This window comes from Eublepharis macularius, chromosome 2 (genome assembly GCF_028583425.1).
Source record: "Eublepharis macularius isolate TG4126 chromosome 2, MPM_Emac_v1.0, whole genome shotgun sequence".
In the NCBI taxonomy this organism is placed as follows: Eukaryota; Metazoa; Chordata; class Lepidosauria; order Squamata; family Eublepharidae; genus Eublepharis; species Eublepharis macularius.
In genome coordinates, this window is record NC_072791.1 from 164,047,025 (window position 1) to 164,066,572 (window position 19,548).

Genomic DNA, 19,548 nt, shown 5'->3' on the forward strand with positions numbered 1-19,548 from the left:
TAGGCAAATGGGATAGGGAACTACACTGGAAAACATTGAAGATGGTGGGGAAGCTGGGATGGTTAACAAAGGCCTTGCTCACCCTCCTCTGTCTGCAGTTCCTCTGGTGGGTTTGTATTTGCCCATCTTTGAGGTGGCTCCATTCTTTTGTCAATAAGTTTGGAGAAGATGACCACTATGCCTAACTCTTTTACCATGAGGAACATCTCAATTGCCCTTACAGGTTTATTTACTAGGACTTTGAGGTGTTCCTTCTAGTTCCCTGATCAAATTTGCCAATCTTCAGTAAAGGCCTGAGGAAAATGTCCATCTGAAATATGCTTGAATTCTGCTGCAGCACTGTCCTTTTCCTCCAGTAACTGGCCCCTCTCTTTCCCAAATGCTTCTAAAGCCTCAGAATAAGCACCTGTAAGGCGGTTATTTTTCATTAGTGTCCTGGAGGAAAGTGACAGTACGGGGTTTCCTTTGCCTTCCAGTCAGACTGGCCCTGCTCTCAGATGACATAGGATTGGAATCAGGGAAGGCCTGATTCAGAGTTGAGGAGGATCAGCATGTGCCTTGCCAGCTGCAGAGTCTGCTTCTTCCCTTAACCTTCGAAGAGAAGGAGTAGAAATCACAGAAAGAGCTCGGTCTCTGTTATGGTACTTATGTTGTTTTTAGTTGTGGCTTCTTTGGTTCTGCACCTTCTTTTACTGAACATATTGCTATGCTGCTTGTTGCTGAACTGCCTCCCCAGCCACTCTAGGGGAGGCGTCAACCACGAAAGCTGTCAGGCCAGGCTGGATGGTTAAAGGTGTTTATTAAGAGATTACCACCATTAGAGCACAGTACAAAGCAACTGCCAGGGATACCAGGGCAAGGGGCCAGGGGCTAGTTTTATCATCCTCTCTCCTCCTCCTTTTTCGATCAGAAGTCCATTACTCTGGCACACGTTTTCTCGCGGGAAAGCTGGAAGGGGGAAGAGATGCAAGCGCCAAGGCTCCAAGGTCATGCGGTTGGTTCCCAGGCACCTCTTATAGATAAGACAGCTGAGTGCAGGGTAGCAATAGAAGAGAAAAACAAGCGAACAGCAGAACTACAAACTATCTATTCCCCCTACCCACCGCCCAAAGTAGAAGACATCACTGAGTATGGCAAGCAGATCGCAAGCCTAAACTGTTATTTATGGCAAGCTGCTGTCTTCTCAGTCTTCTGTCCTTCCACGCTGAAGGAGTTTCTAACATATGGTCTTATGCCATTCATGAGGTAGTAGGCCCACTAGTCTGTTGTGCATTTTCCCGAGATAGAGTCTTTCTTAGGCTCTGTAATAGAGCCATCACTATGAATTTGTTTTCCTGTCAATGTCCCTAGTCTCATTAAGTATGGCAAATGTATAGTAATAAAAGGTTGGCAACCTGCAAAAGATCTGCTGTTGCTACTAGACAGGACCTATCCTAAAAAACAGCTGGGGGGGGGGCGTGATTGCTCCTCTACTTCCTTTTCTTGATTAAAAAAATTCTGGCCCTGCAGCAGCAGTAGGAGTTCTACCCCCAAGAATCAATCTCATCAAATGGTACTGGACAAACAGAATAATGTTTATGGGGAAAAGCAGCATTCCAGTGTCAAACTGTAAGAAGAAATACCTATTTATCTTATGACAACTATGTGGACTGAGTTCAAGAGGTCAAATGCCAAGAGCACTTGCAGGAGAGGAGGTGCAATATCATGTAAGCCATCAAGCTTTAGAAGAGACAACAGTGGCCAAGCCTATGTAGGGCATGTGAGCAACTCAAGTAGAATATTTCATCTCCTGATAAAGGCAAGCAGCTAACAATGCTCTGTGTTTCCTCATTTCATGTCATGGGCACAGGGTCCAGGAATGCTCGTGTTCCAAAATATTCATGTGGTACACACACAGGGTAAAAATTACTGGGGAGAGAATTAGAAGAACAGGCTGTTGTGACCAGATACAAGGAAACTTCTCTGTGCAGTAGAGCACAGCAGGTTGGGACATTTTCATAAAAAAAAACCCCTACACCTAACCAACAGACTCACAATAGACGTATGGAAGGGGGGTAGAGGGTTTGTTTAAATACAAAGGCATTCTAGGAAATGTAGGTGTGAATGCTAAGAATGCCCTGTTTGAGATCTCTAACCCTCTAACCCCCAATTTACAATGCTTATACCACTGTTATATTCATATACCCTGACAAAGACAGGAGGAGGAAATCACAGAGGAGAAAGAGGATCTGTTAAAAAATGTAAAACAGAGTCCCCATGTTGCAATTTAGGTTAAAGGTGCATTACAAGGTTTGAAAAGGGTCAGAGAACAAGAGGACCCATAAGAAACATAGTGCCAAAGGAAGAGGGCCTGAAGGGAGTATGAATAGAAAAGAAAAAAAAGATGCCATGTTGCATCCATAGCCAGTAATAGATAACAGTGGTTGTTAACTGAATACTGGAATTTCAGGTTTTGTGGGAGGCTGATCTTTATTCTGTTTCTATGAGTAGCTCTGAAAGTTCATGCCCTTTCTACACCCATTCAGCTGGCCTCTACCTAGAACTTATGGACCAATAAAGAAGCTTGTTGGTGTCTCTTATGTAAAGTCCCTTCTAATCAAGTAGTAAGATTGACTAGACTTTAGATCAGGGCCTCCTGAGTTGTGGCCTACTTGAATCAGCCACCCTCTGAGATCTGGCCACATACAAACTATCAAAACACTGTTTCTCAAACGTGCTTTTAAAGTATAGCCAATAAAGATCTCGCTATTGTTTTGAGGAGACAAGAGGACAAAAGTCTTCAAGGGGCATTTTCAGCTTGCCATGTTCACTTTGAAAAGGAGATGTCTAACATGTGCTGGTGCAGGTGAGTGGGAGGGGGTCTCCACTAATTTTTTTTTTCAAATCAAAACATGGATCCTTGAGTTGCCATGAGTTTGAGAACCCATGTTTTAGGCTTTGCCAAAAATATCTTCAATTTGACTTTTTCTTGAAAACTTTATCTGAAGGAGATTACAAAAATGTCAGAGTTTATAGTTAAACAGGTCTAACTGCTCCCAAGGTTTAATCTATATCTAAGTGGCTGAGATTGAAGTATGGGTTATTGTCTAGGACCGTAACAGAGAAGGATTTGCATTATTGAATATCTGAAAATCACCTGGGACTGGGGATGGGGATATATTGGATATGCAATGCAGGGCTGCTCATTAACCTCATATTCTCGAAATATCATTGTATTCTCAAAAAAAGAAGTGGGAGGAAAGAGAGATTCTGTACCAAAACTTTTGTGCCTGATCTACCTTTTGCAGATCTCTCCTGGACCCCCCAATTTAGAACAATGCTTAATAAAGCAAAACCATGCACAAATGCTATAAATAGGTTTTTCCACAATAGGGAAGTACATTCCTGAAGCAAAACAAGCTTTTAATTTGAAAGTGGCCCTCATTATTCTTTATGGCTCAGCTATTTGTATTAAAGCTCTCTCTGATAATATCGACCAACTCTTAGCACAATTTCTTAGGAAAATTTTTGAATATCTTCTGTTGTATGTCTAACGTATTGTGGGCAGAATTTGGACAGTTATCCCTGGAAGCAAGAGCATGGCTATATGTGTTTAAACTGAGATTAAAATTGCTCTGTGCTGAAGATGGTTTGTTAGATTCTCCAAATTGGGATACCCCCAAATTGACTTGGATGAAAGCCCTGGATGAGAAATTGATGATAGTTGCAATGTTGATTGATGATATTTTTGAGATGGGCAAATCCAAAGCATTTTTACTGATTAAGTACTGTGCCCTAGAAATCGATTATAGCAGCTTGATTTTGAGAGTCCACAGAGTTTGTTCACCCCTATATTTTGGACTTTTTTTTGCCAAAATCAATACCCTCCTATATGAACTATCTTACCATCCCACGATACTGCAGAGTTTTCTTGTTTGCAAGACTGAATATAATACCCAAAACGGTTTTACAGAGGTGATTTCTGAATAGGCCCTATTCTGACAGAATTTACCCTTGTGGCCTTAATAGGATTGATATATACTTTTATGCCTTGCTCGAATATATGTTCTTTGACAATATAAGGGATTATTATATTAAGCCTTTAATTAACCAACTGCCCCCTTATACTCCAGAAACCTTGGCACTTTTGCTTAGGAATAAGGATCCTAAATTTACCTTAGCAATTGTAAAATATGTCTCAGTCCTAAAGCCCTTGCATGCAAAAAATAAGGAATAAGTATTTTCCGCTGCTCAAGATTTATGAATCAGTGAGCTTCTAAGGGAATAAAAGGAAAAAGCAACTATATATATTTGCATATGGTTGTTCAACTGGCATGCCTGTTTCTGAGCCTGGTATCTATCATTTTTGAATATTAAAAAAGTAAGAAGAGGAAAAGTATTTGAAAATGAAAAAGTAGACATGGAAAGAGAATAAATATAACACTCAAATTTTCAGATCACCTTGAACCCAACGTCTTTTTCCCAATACCAATGAAGTTTCCACATCTGCTAATTAACATTTGCTCTTTGGAATCTTCTATGGGGAGGTGGGGGTAGATCAAGGTACATGAATATAAATGTGTTCATATGTTATATAAAGATCTGTTTTGGAACCCATTCGATCATTTCACTGATAGAGATAATGTAACGTTATATCAAGTATTATTTACAATTACTTTTTTTTTCATTAGGTAGTTATGGCTGAGTAAATTCACTGGAATGAGTTAGTTAATATCAACCAATTGGGAACAGAATGGTGGATCTTTTTCTGCCCAATGCTGAGCATGTTATCAAAATCATCAAAAAATAGTATTATGCTGATTTTTTTTGTTCAAGCAACAATATCACTTTAAAAACATTAAGTTCACATATAAAACGCAGCAATTACTGTGACAGCAGAGCTCACTTTCATTTTATACAAAATGGCAACATCACTTGTGTTAAAGTAGCAGTGTTATAATATTAATGGGGTGACACCCATCTTAACTTCCATTAGTGAAACAAGTTAGGCACAACTGATTCATCTTTCTGGCTCCTGAAGCTTTATTTTGACAACTAAATAATGATTTAAGGTATCTCTTATGATTACACATGTATCCATGGTCACAGTTCTTCGTAGTCACAGTCACATCTCTTTCCACTCATTACTGCAAAATTACTTGCATGCATGTGCAAACGATTTGGTCCATCTGTTGCTTTTCTTTCATAGCTTTTCAATGAGACTCACTTGGTGAAGACTCAAATTAAGTGATAAAGGCCCATTCCGCATGGCACACTTTAAGCCAGGATGTTGAGCATTTATGCCGATCAGTGCTGAAATGGCTTGGGGTGTCTGCTGACGAGTTGAGATGTGTTTCTTTGGAGCTGCATTTTGTGGGGGCTGGAGCTGACGTCATTTTTTAAAAGAAGTTTCACATGCGTCATAATGTTGAAATGTTGGAACCCATTCCCTCTCTTCCCTGTATTTGCTGCTTGGGCTGTCCTGTGCCCACTGGAGAGGTAACTGGAGTTCTGGAGAGGTAATTGGAGTTCTGGGATACTTTGCTCCCTTTGAAAGCAATTTAAAAAAGAATGAAACCTTCTTCCCTAATAAGCCTATGACCCACAAAACTGCCTTTAAAGTGATTTATATGTGATTGACAAACTAATCCAACATCTTATTTTTACTGAGCAGAAATGTGACTTTGAAGGTAAGTACTGTACTAGGCTTGGTTTGGACATGATGTCAGGCATTTTTTTTTAAGTATAAGAGATTCTACACATTTTTGCCCAGAAGTGCACAAAGCTGGTAGTGTTTTTATGTTGCACATGCAGGTACCAGCAATATGGTTATAGTACAACAGTGAGAGTGCATGAGCATTTAAAAAAAAATAAAATTGACACAGCACTGCATTAAAATTGAGCCTTGGAAGAGAACACAGGTTATCTGTGAGAGGTGAGTTCCTTGTTTCTTAGTCCTCTTTTCACACCAAGTGTTCCAATCAATCAGCCAAATGTTCTCTAACTAACTGAAATAATTAGTAAAAGGTCAAGCAGCTGAAAAGTAAAAGATATTCTCACATTTAGCTAAGCTAGCATGATGCAGTAGCTAAAGTTCTGGACTAGGATCTGGGAGGTCCAGGTTCAAATCTCCACTTTGCCAAGGAAGACTGTTGGGTGTTCTTGGGCCAGATACACACTCTCATGGTACTAAGTATATATTTGGGTAAGAAAGGATGACTCATGATCCTCAGTTGCATCGAATGGGCAACTCCACACACGCAAGGTATCTGTGAGTAATTCTGAATATACTCTCATCTTAGGCATGGAGCATGTGACTTTACTCTCATCAAAACTGATGTTTTATGTTCACAAAAGCACACAAGAACAGATGAGAAGATAAAACCTGAAATATTTAAGTGCTGCTCATAATTTTAATATTGCTTGCTACAACTGTTCAAAAACATTATTTGGAAAAAAAGAAGGGAAAAAACTGGAAGGAGAATTTGGTGACTGCAAACTTTCCCATTTGTTCATGGAAGTGATTCAGAAAGAAAACAACAAGGGCATTGAGTCAAGGTGAGTCAAGAAGAATGCGCAATTGGGAGAAGCCTGCCAATAAAGGCACTCCTTTAGAACAAAATGTTTTGTCCGACTGCATTATCTGGAAATCAGTTTACAACTGCTGCTAAATGCTGCTACAAAAAACTAGTGTCGTGTGGAGAGGCTGTTTCCAAGAAAGTGTAGTACAGGCATGCTGATTTATTAAACGGATTAAATATTTCCTGCCCCTTCCCGCTTTCTAAAGACAATCCTTACACATTTGTTTCCATGATGCTTGGTTTAACCGGATAGTACCACCTTTGCTTGGTATAATAATAGTATGCTGGTTACATGGCCATATGCTGCAGCCCAGCCTGTCTGTTATTTATTTTCTGGCCTTTTTCATTTCAATATTCAAAAGTGTTCTTGTCCCCGTCTCCTGTGACTGCCATCCCCTCACATACCACTAGAGGGCATTTTCATAATTTATAACTGATACATTGCTATAGTGCTTTACTATAGTTTGAACACTATAGTAATATACCCAATTACTGATTAACAACAACAACAAAGCCCAGCAAAGCCTACAATTGGGATAGAATATGGGAAAATGACCATGGGGACTGGCACAGGAGAAAATGGCACCTATATGGGTGGGACCAGGAAAGATCTGCCCTTTCCTGTCCACACAGCATCCACCCCAGCTATGCTAAGATATTTCAAAAAACACTGAAGTAAATCAGGTTTGGGAATGATTGCAGTCAAGCTGGGAAAAGGGTGGGGTGGGTATGCATGAATGCTCCACAAGGTTGAGTGGAAGCAGAGAGAAAAACCCACTTCACATTCACAACCAAGCCAGACCAAATCACAGGTGTGGAAACAACCACAGTGATAATTAATTCTGAGTAGAACATGCATAGGATTGGTTGGAAGTGAACAAAACTGCAGGACTGAAGAAAACACCAGGATACATTTGCAAAAGTTATGTTTGGTGTAGTGGTTAAAAGCAGCAGGCCTCAAATTTGAAGAACTGTGTTTGATTCCCCACTCCTCCGCTTGAAGCCAGCTGGGTGACCTTGGGTCAGTCACAGTTTCTTGGAGCTCTCTCAGTCCCACCCACCTCACAGGTCATAAGGATAATAATAATATACTTCGTAAACCACGCTAAGTGTGATATTAAGTGGTCCTGAAGGGCGGGATATAAATCGAATGTTGTTGTTGTTATTGGTCAAGCAGAAGTATAGTCCAGATGGTATCCTGGAGTGGTGCTGTAGCACAGCTGCTTGGACCTCTAGCACTTGCACTATGGGGTCCTACAGGTTTCCATTCTGTTTAACATCTATATAAAACCACTGGGAGAATTTGAAGTGGCATCTGTATGCTGATGTTACCTTGCTTTACTACTCCTTATCAAGATAAAACAGATGTTCTGAATCAGGATCTGGAGGCAGTAACTGGCTACATGAGGATCAGTAATAAGAACCCCACTTCAGACAAGACTGAGAGGCCATTGGTCAACAATGTTACAAATCAGGAATTAAGGAGCAGCCTGTTCTAGACAATGTTGTAAATGTCCGGGGTCTGAGCCCCAGCCCCCAGACTTGACAAGAGGGAACAGCAGGTCAGCCGGGCCGACGGGCAAACAGAGGGGGCAGCCAGCAGGTCAACTGGTCAGCCAGCAGACAGTAGGTCAACCGGTCTGACTGGCAAGCAGAGGGGGCAGCCGGGGGACAGCAGGTCAACCCCTCCCATGGGCAAATGGAGCCAGAACCTGCCTGTGCCAGGGGCAAGGGGCAAAGGCCCAGGGCCTCAGGAGGCAGGGGGAGACAGAAGGAGGCCAGCGAGTCCCACTCCCCTGGGGAAGGAAAGGGGACTAAGCAAGGCAGAAGGGGGCAAGGGCAGAGGGATTGGGGGCCCAGCAGTCACCCACCCAAAGACCTTACCTGAGGAGGAGAAGCAGCAGCAGCCCCAACAACCCAAAGCCGCGCCCCAGCTAGAAAATAGTAGCCTGGCCCAGGAGTTGCCAAAAGCCAAGCCACTCCAGGTGGGGCTATTGGAGGTACTCTGCAGGAAGCCCTGGGCAACCAGCCAAGGAGCCGCAGCTGGACCCACCTTCAGCCATCAGCTCAGCCAGGCAGGCCGGGCTGCTAGCCAGGGGACTGCAGCTGGACAGGCCTGCAGCAATCAGCCAAGGCAGGGAGGCTGGGCAGCCAGGGAACAAGGCACAGCTGGTGCTGGTCAGTGGGGCCAGATCGGCTACCCCAGCTGCAACTGCTTGGTGCAGCCCAAGACCAGGCTGGAAGAGGGGTGGGACAGTAGAAGGAAGCCCTATAAAAGCTGGCTGGGAAGAGCCCTGTGGTGGTGGGTGTGAGTAGGGAGTGATGATATGGAGTGAGAGCGGTGTGATGCAACCGTGGAGGTTTGGAGGAGAGCTCTGGGAGGAAGAAGTGAAAGAGGACGCAGAGGGTAAGCAGGCCAGGTTGAGCAGGCCAACGAGTGGACTGAGAGGGAGTCTGGGTGAGGTATACCGCCCCTCCTTCCACAGAGCAGGGTCCTGCAGAATCCCTGGCCCCCCTATGATGTCAGGAGCAGACCGCCCAGTGCCACGCCCAGTGGCAGCAGCGGCAAGCCCTGACAGTAAAGATCAAGTTTGTAGCTTTTTATAAGCAGGTTCATAGGGATCTGTGCTTACAGAGAGAGGTACAAGTCTCCTCTGCAGCATGTAGTGCCTTTGCCTAACTTTCTTTGATGTGCCTGTTGAGAAACATGTTTTGGATATGGTTATCCACGCTTCTTTACATCCAGATCTAGAAAACTGCAATATACTCTACATGAGACTGTCTTTGAAGACTGTTGGGAATCGAAGAGTTAAGACTGGTTTCCTCTTCACCAATCCTAAGTACTGATTATTACTTATAAGCCTGAAGTGATCTGGATATTTAAAGGACAGCTTGCCGCCATTACGAAGTTTCTGTCAGCCAAAATATTTTGCAGAGGTCAAGCCTGTATGCACCAACCTTTAGAGTTTGAAGAGGGTGGTCACTAGGAGTAGGGTCTTTTGTGCATTGACAACTTCAGTTTGGAACTCTTTACCCATGGTTATTTGTTTAGCAACTAGCATATATAATTTTATATGAAAGGTGAAAACTTTTCTATTCGTTCTATTCTATTAACAAACACGCTGAAACACTGTTACTTACCATTAGCACAAGTACACCACTACATTATTACATCTGACTGTCTACCTAGGCAGGATTTTATCCTTAACATACATCTTACAGAAATCTCAGATGTGTGAAAATGTACATGCTTAAAACAAAGTGGAAGCAAACTGTAATACAAGGCCTTGTATACATACATTTCTGTTTTAAGAATTGCTGTTTACACTGAAGATACCAGCAGCAAGTTTTAGCTAGGGCAGCGTAAATTTTGAGTGCCGAGTAGGGCTGTGCACGGGTGGGTAGATTTGGTATTCCCGCTTCGGATTCGGGGTTTGGGAATTGCTTCGGTATGCTCCGTGAAGATTTGGAGCATACTGAAGTGAGGGGGGAACTCCCCACTACCACCCCCCACCCTCCTTGGGGCAACCTCTCCACCCCCCACCCCCCCAGGGGAGAAGGATGAGAGGTGTGGCACGCCGCGGCCATTTGAGGGGCAGGAAGGGCCAGAGGCGGCGGCTCCAGCCTTCCCCACCATCCCGCAGGCTCAGGTGGCAGTGCGGTGGCGGCAGAGGAGCTGGCCTGGAGCCACCGCATGGTAGGTGGCGGGGGAGGTGGGGGGGTTAATGTTTAAAGGGCCCCGCTGCTGCTTGCAAGCAGCGGCGGGGCCCTTTAAACAAGCCCCAAAGCTTTCCAAAGCATTTCCGAATGCTGGCCCCACTTCGGGGAATACCGAAGCATTCCAAATCAGGTTGCTTCAGGTAACTTTACCCAAAGTAAAACCCAAAGCACACAGCCCTAGTGCCGAGATTTAGGCTCTCAACAGATATTACAAGATGGATCTTTATGTTAAGTTTCTTAGTAAGTTCTCACTGTATAAGCAGCACCAGGAGAAGTGAAATTGCTTACCTCTTTGTGAGAATCTTTATGTGCTTCCAAAGTCTTCATGATGGTCAACTCGGCATAGTTCTTAAACCTCGCGGGCTGGTTCCTCAAGATTTCTCGCAACACTCTCAATGCCAGGGCTCTTATCGAATGCTGTAAAAAAAAAAAAAACAGCAACATGTTGGAGAGATCATTTAGGTAATTTGAATCACTAACACGAAGCCATCATTGTTTAGCTGGAAATAATACTGGTGTACAACTCCCATATAAATCAAGAAATGGAGAAGGATGAGAGATGTTCAGCATCTGCTCAGTAGGCACACGGGACACACATCATGGGCTCATTGGCAAAGCCCAGTAACAGTTGCATGAGATCCAGATGGATGCTGGACAACCTGTGCTCCCAATTATTATGTGATATTCCTTTTGTGGTACTTATAAGCTAGTCCTTTGAACAAAACAACAAAAGGCTTAGAAATCATGACATTTAAAGGGGGGATGTTGGTGTTTCTTTAAGCTAGTCTTTTGATTTCTGAGTTTTGAGCACATACTGCCATCACGCTTTTATATTGTTTCATCTACAAGAGCTAGAAACTTATTTTAAAACAATGTGTGGGTTTCTCTGCATTCTAGCAATATCCCAGTGGCCAGGTAAGGAGTCACTTATGTAAGCCACCCAATGAAACGCTTCAAAAGAAGAATCAGAAGGGATCTGCTGCATACAAAGTTCCAGTGGTATATGTTTCTGAAATACATGTCAGCAGGGCTTTTTTTCTGGGAAAAGTGGTGGAACTCAGCGGGTTGCCAGCACAGGGGGCAACTCTTGGCGGGAGGTGGTGCCCCCACATGTGTGCGTGCAAAGTGCACGCATGCTCTCAGGGCCAATGATGTCACTTTGGGTAAGCTGGAACAAGGGGGTAGTTTTTAAAAGTTTAAATCACCCGCAGCGAAGATGATCACATAGCTGGTGGCCCCGCCCCCAATCTCCAGACAGAGGGGAGTTTAGATTGCGGCGTGGAGGACAATCTAAACTCCCCTTTGTCTGGAGATCGGGGGGTGGGGGTGGGGCCACCAGCCATGTGACCATTTTCAAGAGGTTCCGGAACCCCATTCCACCGCGTTCCAGCTGAAAAAACGCCCTGCAGGTCAATAACTAAGAATCCAACCCACTGCTTTGTTAGGGATGCTTAAGATCAGGGCTCATTTCGAGGGGGAATGCACAGGAACGCAGTTCCAGCAGTTCCTCAAAGAGGTCACATGGCAGGTGGCCCCACCCACCTGACTCTTGGCCATTTGGGGCCCATTTTGGCCTGGATTGGAGCCGAAATGGCCTGGATCGGGCCTCTGACGGGTGATGGATCACTCTCCCACTCATCAGCGGCCCGATCCTGACCATTTGGGGCCCCTTTTGCCATTTTGGGCCCAATTTCGGCCCTGAATGGCCAGGATTGGGTCCAAAGCAGCCAGAATAGGTGATGTCAGGGGGTATGGCACATGCAAATCAGTTATACTAATGACACACTTCCGGTGATGGCAAGAGGTGTGGCATTTGCTAATAAGTTATGCTACTGAGTTATGCTAATGAGTTCGTCCAGCTCTTTTTCTACAAATTGACCCCTGCTTAAAACTCAGGTAAAGTAAGTTTAAGATTTTCCAGTCTACTGAAATTCTGGAGATAAGCAACTACCATTACGAATCCAAGTTTCTTTAGCATAAAACTACCTTACATTTCTTATGGACATCATGGTCACAGGTTTTTTATTCAGGCTGTGGCCACCACAGCCATGGCATTTACCATCCCCTTTTCATTTTGGAATATTGTCATGAGGGAGAATAACAGAACAACTGCCTGGGTTATATAACCGTTGCATTGTGTTTTTGGATGACAGCCATTCCAAACAGTGCCTAAAGTTTCAACAGAGGAGTATTTAGTTTAACTTGCTCCAAACTGAACTTTTTAAGTACATCCTGATGCTTTGGTATTCACCTGCGCAATCCGTGAGCTAGCACATGACTTGGCTCCTGATTATATCTTTTTGATGCATCTATGACAACAAAAGCTAGAAACAATAACTGGCACACAAGCAAACATTTTTGGCTGCTTCAGAGTAATATTTTAATAGCATTTCAATTTTATAAGCAGGACAGGATTTTAGGTATTTCATAATGCTCTCTAAATAGACTGTGTAGTGATAAAGGGCTGTTTTTTCAGTTACTTGCCTTAGGTTTTGGGGGGGGGGCAGAAAATCAGTTGACATAGCAATTAATTGATTGTAAATGCTATGACTGCCGATTTAGTAATTATACTTAGGGACAGTTATATTAAAGTGGGATAAAGAAGAAGTTAAAACCAAATCTGCAATTGCAAAAATATCTGAAACTACAGCTTTGACCTATGGAATGTTTAGCATGCATATTGTGGACTGAATCTTATAAAGCGTTAACGTTCAGGTGTCACAGTAAAGTGGAGCTTGATTAAACAAAAATGTTTTTAATCACACCCTACACAAAAGGGCAAGATTTGGTAAGCATATGCAAATGCAAGCACAGAAACAATTTCTCTTCATGGCCCAACACAGTTTAATTTCACATATCCAAACATCTTATTAGAGCCCTTAGTACTAACAGAAAACTCAGTTTAGATAACAATTATTTTTTTATCCCTAGACTCCTCCATGAATAATTACTGATCTACTGCTGGTGTTATACCCATTACACCATGAAAGGGATACGTAAGATTCATGACAACATTGTTAATGCAAGAGACCACTAGTGCATCCTGTTCAACAACTGAAAAATATTTTTATTGGTACTGGGTGCTTTTGGCATAATGTTCACCAAACAGGAGCCAGAAATACAATGCCACTGAGAGGTTGTTATTAAAATAACCTACTGTGAAGGATTCAGAGGCTTGAACATCCACTCCTCTCATAACACAAGAAAGAGAATCATGGATAATAAAGTGGGGTGCTCAACAGATGTGTACACATGCAACTGTAGATGATGATAAGGGCAATCATCTGAAGGAAATTTTTAAATGGCATAGTTACTCAACCATCATATCCACTGAGCTGTCATTTATTCTGTCTTTTTTTAACATTCTACATACTAACCGGTGGTATCAGATACTTTGCAGATTCTTGTCACATTTCGCATTTTTTTGCTTTCTGAGTTGTCTAGAGAATTGACAAAATCTCCCAAATTGACAGTCTCCCAAACTGAGCAGCCAATTCCTTGGTACAAATATCTTTGACAGCAAAGCATCACAAGACTGCCAGACATGAGGTTAGAATATTACCATAATACTTGGCATTATATATTACAGAATATGACAGAGGAAAGCACACAGGCAGGGCAGAATCTACATGGAATACTGGTTTCTATGTCTGGATCTTACGTCTTTGTCTCCAAGTGTTTCAAGAAGTAAAAGCAAAATGGTCTTGAAATGTTCTTCCCAAACTCCCAGGTTATCTTCCCTTGTGATCTTCAGTAACTCGAGAAGAGCTCCTTTCCGTTCTTCCACCCGCTCATTGTGATTGGATAGCTCTTTCAAAAGATCAGCCACCAAATCAGAATGATCAATGGGCACTGGCAGAACAAATGAAAAGCAAGTCACAACACAGTTAGGACAAACAAGCAAAAACTGTAGTAAATAACTGAGGACCGGATATTTGTTCATAGTATTTATTGCTTCTAGACATATAAACTTTTTTTTTCATGATCGTTGTTTACACATTTTGATCTATAATAGTTCAGCATTTGGTGTGTAACATCTAACGTTTACTCTTAAATTCTCCTTGGCACTGACATTTTTCATTATGTCAATCACATTTTTATCCCACCCTTCCACAATGATCTCAGGTTGTGTACACACAGCCTTCCTCCCATCTTTTCAACAACCGTGTGAGATAAGTTGGGCTAAAAGATGGTAACTGGCCTGACCACCTAGTGAGCTTTATGACTGATTTGTCTCTCTGGTTAAAGTCCAGCTCCCTAATAATTACACCAATCTGTTTTTCTATGTTCCAATATAGAAATCTGCAAATTGTTCATGGAAGGACTTTCATTTACCACAATGCAAGGAACCATTTTCCATCAACAAAGAAATATATTTTGGAAACTGCCCTCTCTATGAATACAGCTGCCTGCTTCCCACAGGAGCTTATGACCACACAGAACCCCAGACTCGGCAAGATTTAACTCTTACACTTCACTCAAAGTTTCATTCACAACCCATGAATGAAGCTGACAGACTCAGCTTCAGAGGCTGAGATTTCCAGTCAATGAGCATATGATTGACATGTTTCCTCCCCCCACCCACCATGTGGCTAGCCTGATATGGCAGTTGGGGATGGAATGTTGGGGAAGCTGTCAGTTGGAGTTGGAGAGAAAACAAAGAGAGTGAAAGGGAGTTGAAGCCTGGCTTTTGACCAGAGAGGGTCAGCCAGAGAATCCTGTGTGAGGAAGAAAGGTTTGTGAAGCACTGTTAGTCCTATGACTAAAGTGGGGAAAACCAGCACTAACTCCTGCTTAGACTTGAGAGATCTGGGAATTATAGTGGGCCAAGGAAGTGGGTAGAAAGGAGTATCCCCATCAGTGCCAGGAACAGGGTTATAGCTCATAACTATAACGCCTGCCGAGTATCTAGGAAGGGTTTGTCTCAGTGGAGCACCCTAAGGTCTGGAGAGGAGGGAAAGTCATGTTGTGTTTGTGTTTGAGTATATAAAGTGTAACATCTGTGAAGCAGTGTCAACCTCTGAACGAAGCCAGCAACCTAGTGTTATTCCAAGTGTTTTGTGCCTCACATCAGTGAAGTTCCTGTACAAAAACCTTTCTGTAATTCAAACATCTGCCTACCTGCCTTTTGATGTTAACCTTCTGTTACCTTTTGAACCTCCCCAAGCCTTGTGTGCCAGTTTCTGCTAAAGGGAAGCACAAACCCCTGATCTGTTCCCTACTAAGACTTGGCTGGGTAACCATTTTTAATATTTCTTAAGGGTGGGACAAGAAGGAAAGTTGAAGCTTAACATCAACCATGCTACCAGAGGCTTCCCAGCCCAGAATACAGCTTCATAAGCTTAAAAAGGAGAAGTTTTACCTAAGGGTAGGGGAAGGTCAGCCTAAGCCTGAGTTGGACGTGGGTTTGTGGCACAAGGTCTTTAAGGTGTCTGAAACACATGAATTCCAATCCATACCTGTTCTGAGTTGCTCCATGGTTAATAAGATGGGATCAGCAAAATATTTTGCACAAAACTCTAAAAGGTGTGATACCAAACACATTAACTTGACAGCTGTGGAATGGAACTAAGTTTGACATATTTCTATATAATCATTCTAATCCAGAGCCCTATAAGTGTTACAGTGCGCTCATGTAGCTTCTTCAGAAGTGGAGGTCCCGTTTTGTTTTCAACAATGTAGCGGTATAATTTTCAGATCCTACTAAAAGCCTGAAAAACAGTATGGCTAAGTAGACAGAGGCCTGATTTTAGTCTTAAGAGATCAGAGCTCAAATCCAAAATCAGCCAGTGACATGGAAGGCACATCAAGCAAAAATTATTCTTCGCTTTTCCTCTAGATTCATTACTGAAAGTTAAGCTTTGCTGATTCTTTTTAAAGGCAAATGTCCATTGTTTTTATGCCCCCCAACCTCAGCAGCAGATTTGCAGCATAACAGACAGAGCAATTTACAAAGTGATCAAGCCTGCTCAAGGGCCATAAAAATATGGCCACTGAGGCAGCTGTGGGACAGACAACTTCCAACAAAATGAAAAAAATGAAGGAAGAGCGAGCATTCAATTCTATTGTTTTCCTATTTATTTTTACTGTGTTTGTTTTGTGTTGGAAATGCAGGTGTAAGGAAGAGAATGCAATGCTGGGGTAGCTTTTTTCACTCCCACCCCCAAGCTGTCTTCTCCTTCAAAGAATCCTATCAGAGTCTAAATCTGCAAAAGAAAATATCCCTTTAGGGAGCCACCAGACTTTTCTTTAGTTTCTCCTCTCCTAGAGGGCATGCTCTGCTGAAGAAATTATTGGTGCTGCAAGGGAAAATGAGGGATGAAACTGCTGCACTCACTTTGTATCCCATTCCTGCCACTGGAAGGTGGGAGAGAAAAGACTGCTGATCCTCTTTCTTTCTCCTCAGGTCTTGGAATATCAGGGGGGTGCATATCACCCTTCTTCAGCTCTGACCCACCACCAGGCAACCAGCTCACTGCCTCTACTGACAGCAGAAACTGCACACAGGTCAGCAGCCAAGCAAAGGAGCTGGCTGCTCCACGGCCCCAAGCTCTGCACAGTGGATGTAACTTCATCCACAGGATTGTGGCTGCTGATTTTAATGTATTCTTGGCCACATGGATGACCACAGATGGTTTAGTATCTGGGGCTAAAATCTACCTGCCAGTGGCAAGTAACTGAGTACTTTTGTAGAATGAATAAATTTCATACACCTTAGATACTGTCAACATTCCTGTGCAGCAGTATAGCCCCTTCCCAATCATATCCCACCACCCATTCTGCTAGACATTCAATGGAAAAAGTCTAGTCCATTGTTACTTATACAGCCCAGAGTATGGAAAAAATACTATAATGCCGACTCCCAACTGAAATATATAGTAAGATTTCCCAGTGAATAGTTTCATGAAGTATCTAATTCACTGCTACTGCATATTACAGTTGGGAGAATAAACAGGTGATATAACTGGAAAACTAGTTGCAGCATGACATTTCATTAATTAAATATGGAAACCAATTTCAAAGCAAAAAAACCCAAATAGGATCACCACAGAGATTAGAAAACACAATACCCACCATCCCGAAGCTGGTCAATATCATCATCAAACACAGCCTCTTTAAGAGCGCTTTTGTCATACGCGCTGATAGTGTCAGAGTATGGATAGGGATTATAATCTCGGGTTCGAGGTCCAGAAAAGGCACGTGGGGGCTGCGTGTTCAGTAGGGAGGTTTTGTTGTCCAAAGCCATTCTTCCTCCTTCCACTACATCACTGCTTCCACGTACATCAATGGCTGTTGAGGCTATCCCTCCATCTCGAGAAACCTGAGGACAAAACATGTGGTAAGACTACTTTATTTGGGCAAACATTCAAAGGTCAAGATTAAGCTAGAAGAGGGGGATGTTATTTATATTCGTATACATTAACGGGAAGCTGTTTTACAATTTATTCTGATTTTAATTATCCACTCTGAGCCTTTGAGTTAGGGCTGCATACATGTCTAAATAAAGATATAGCTTTTGCTTTCATTGTACACGTAGCTGTAGGCCAATATACACCCAACACATGTAACTAACATGGGGAAATATGTATTTTAAAAATCAGTAACTTTTTATTACCTCACTAGGGGTATGCACCCGAAAAAGATTCAGAAAAACCCGAAATATGAAGTAGCATGCCGCTTCAGATTTGGGTTTCTAAGTCGCTTCGGTATGCTCTGTAAAGATTCGGAGCATACTGAAGTGATGGGGGAGGGGAGACCCCCACCCCCACCCTTAAACTCCCACCCCACCCCACCCGCCTGGTCAGGTGGAAGGCTAGAGGCAATGCCGCGCTGGCCAGCTGGCCAGGAGAGAGGGCCTTCCCTGCTGCCAGCGCCGCGCAGCCACGGTTGTCATGGCAGGCTGGCAGAGAGGGTTTTCCCTGCTGCCATTGCCACACAGCTGCGGCCGTCATGGCCAGCTGGCTGGCAGAGGGGGAATGGGTAAGTTTAAAGTGCCCTGTCACTTGCAAAAGGACCCTTTAAACTTAACCCCCAAGGCCCCAAAGCTTCTGGAAGCATCACGAATGCTTCGGGAAGCTTTGATTTGGTATTTCCAAATCCGGGCCAATACCAAAGCTTTCCGAATCGGGCCCAATTCAGGTATTTTACCCGAATCGGATACCCGAAGCGCATACCCCTACTTCTCACTATTCCTAAAGATCTCATTGCTAGATATCTTGTTGCAGGATTACTAATCTTGCAGAGAGGAATAAAGTTTGGCTTATTGTGGTGAATTCCAGAGTCAAAGGAAAACAGGGAGAATTATAAGATGAATGTAGATTTTCAGCCATGCAGTGGGGAGCTCAGATCACTCTGGCCTGCTTTCACCTGACCTGTGTATTAAGATTTGCTTAGCGTCTACATATTTGGGGCTCAATGACTGCAAACCTTATCCTGATGTTTTGCACGCCACAAAAGTAAGATGCACTGATTGTGAGAACATGGAGAGAGTGCACTGGATTCTTGCATGTATGAATTCCAATGTGCAAATATTAGGAGGGGCTGGGGCTGGGAAGATTTGTACATAGGTGATTTAGAAGAATCACAATGAACAGCACAGGAGAGAAAAATCAATAGATTATGTTTCCTACAAAACATGATTTTCCTTTTTTAAAACAAAAATTACAAATGTTTAGCAATACATGGGTTGCAACTTGAAAATCATCTGTGTAAAAGATGTTCCATACGGTAATTTGTTTGTTTGCTACTCATGTAGTTGCAGTAGTTTTGGCCTTGCTCCCCAACACTCCTCTGGAGAGTTTGTGATGGTGTGGTTAAAACCGCAGTATCCACGGGGTTAGTCTTCACACAAAAGGCTTATCTGGCCACCCTTACAAATCAGGTCAGTGTTTGCTTCAAAGATTAATCATAAGTTTGTGTGGTTGCATGATTTGCTTCTCCAAGTTTAATAATTTTAAAAAAGGTATATGAGAAGATGCCCTGTAGGAAAATTAGTTACATTTAAGATATAAGCAATTTGAATGCCAAATGGCAAACAATTTTAAAATCCCTTTCACCCCCCTACTTACAATATCACCATCCTTTTTTCCATCACGCTTGATTGGTTCATTTAGATCTTCTTGACTACGGAAACTAAACTTTTCAATTGCCTCTGTGACTCCACGAAGAGAGCTGTAGATTTCATCAGAATTTAGGTTCTCCGTATCATAATCCAGCACACTGAAGACCAAATACATATGGAATATTAAAACTGAGGAGCAACTTGTTT

The 19,548-nt window shown here is 42.8% G+C and overlaps 1 protein-coding gene across 1 annotated transcript in view; it reads right to left on the reverse strand.

Moving 5' to 3' along the window:
* Positions 1–19,548, reverse strand: part of CLASP1 (cytoplasmic linker associated protein 1) — a 252,409-nt gene that overhangs the window by 16,934 nt on the left and 215,927 nt on the right. Inside the window, exons 33-36 of the mRNA XM_054969847.1 lie at positions 19,349–19,499; positions 17,355–17,601; positions 13,942–14,132; positions 10,569–10,697 (exon numbers count right to left, since the gene is read on the reverse strand). Coding sequence (XP_054825822.1) covers positions 10,569–10,697; positions 13,942–14,132; positions 17,355–17,601; positions 19,349–19,499 — 718 coding nt within the window. The remainder of the gene's footprint in view (positions 1–10,568; positions 10,698–13,941; positions 14,133–17,354; positions 17,602–19,348; positions 19,500–19,548) is intronic.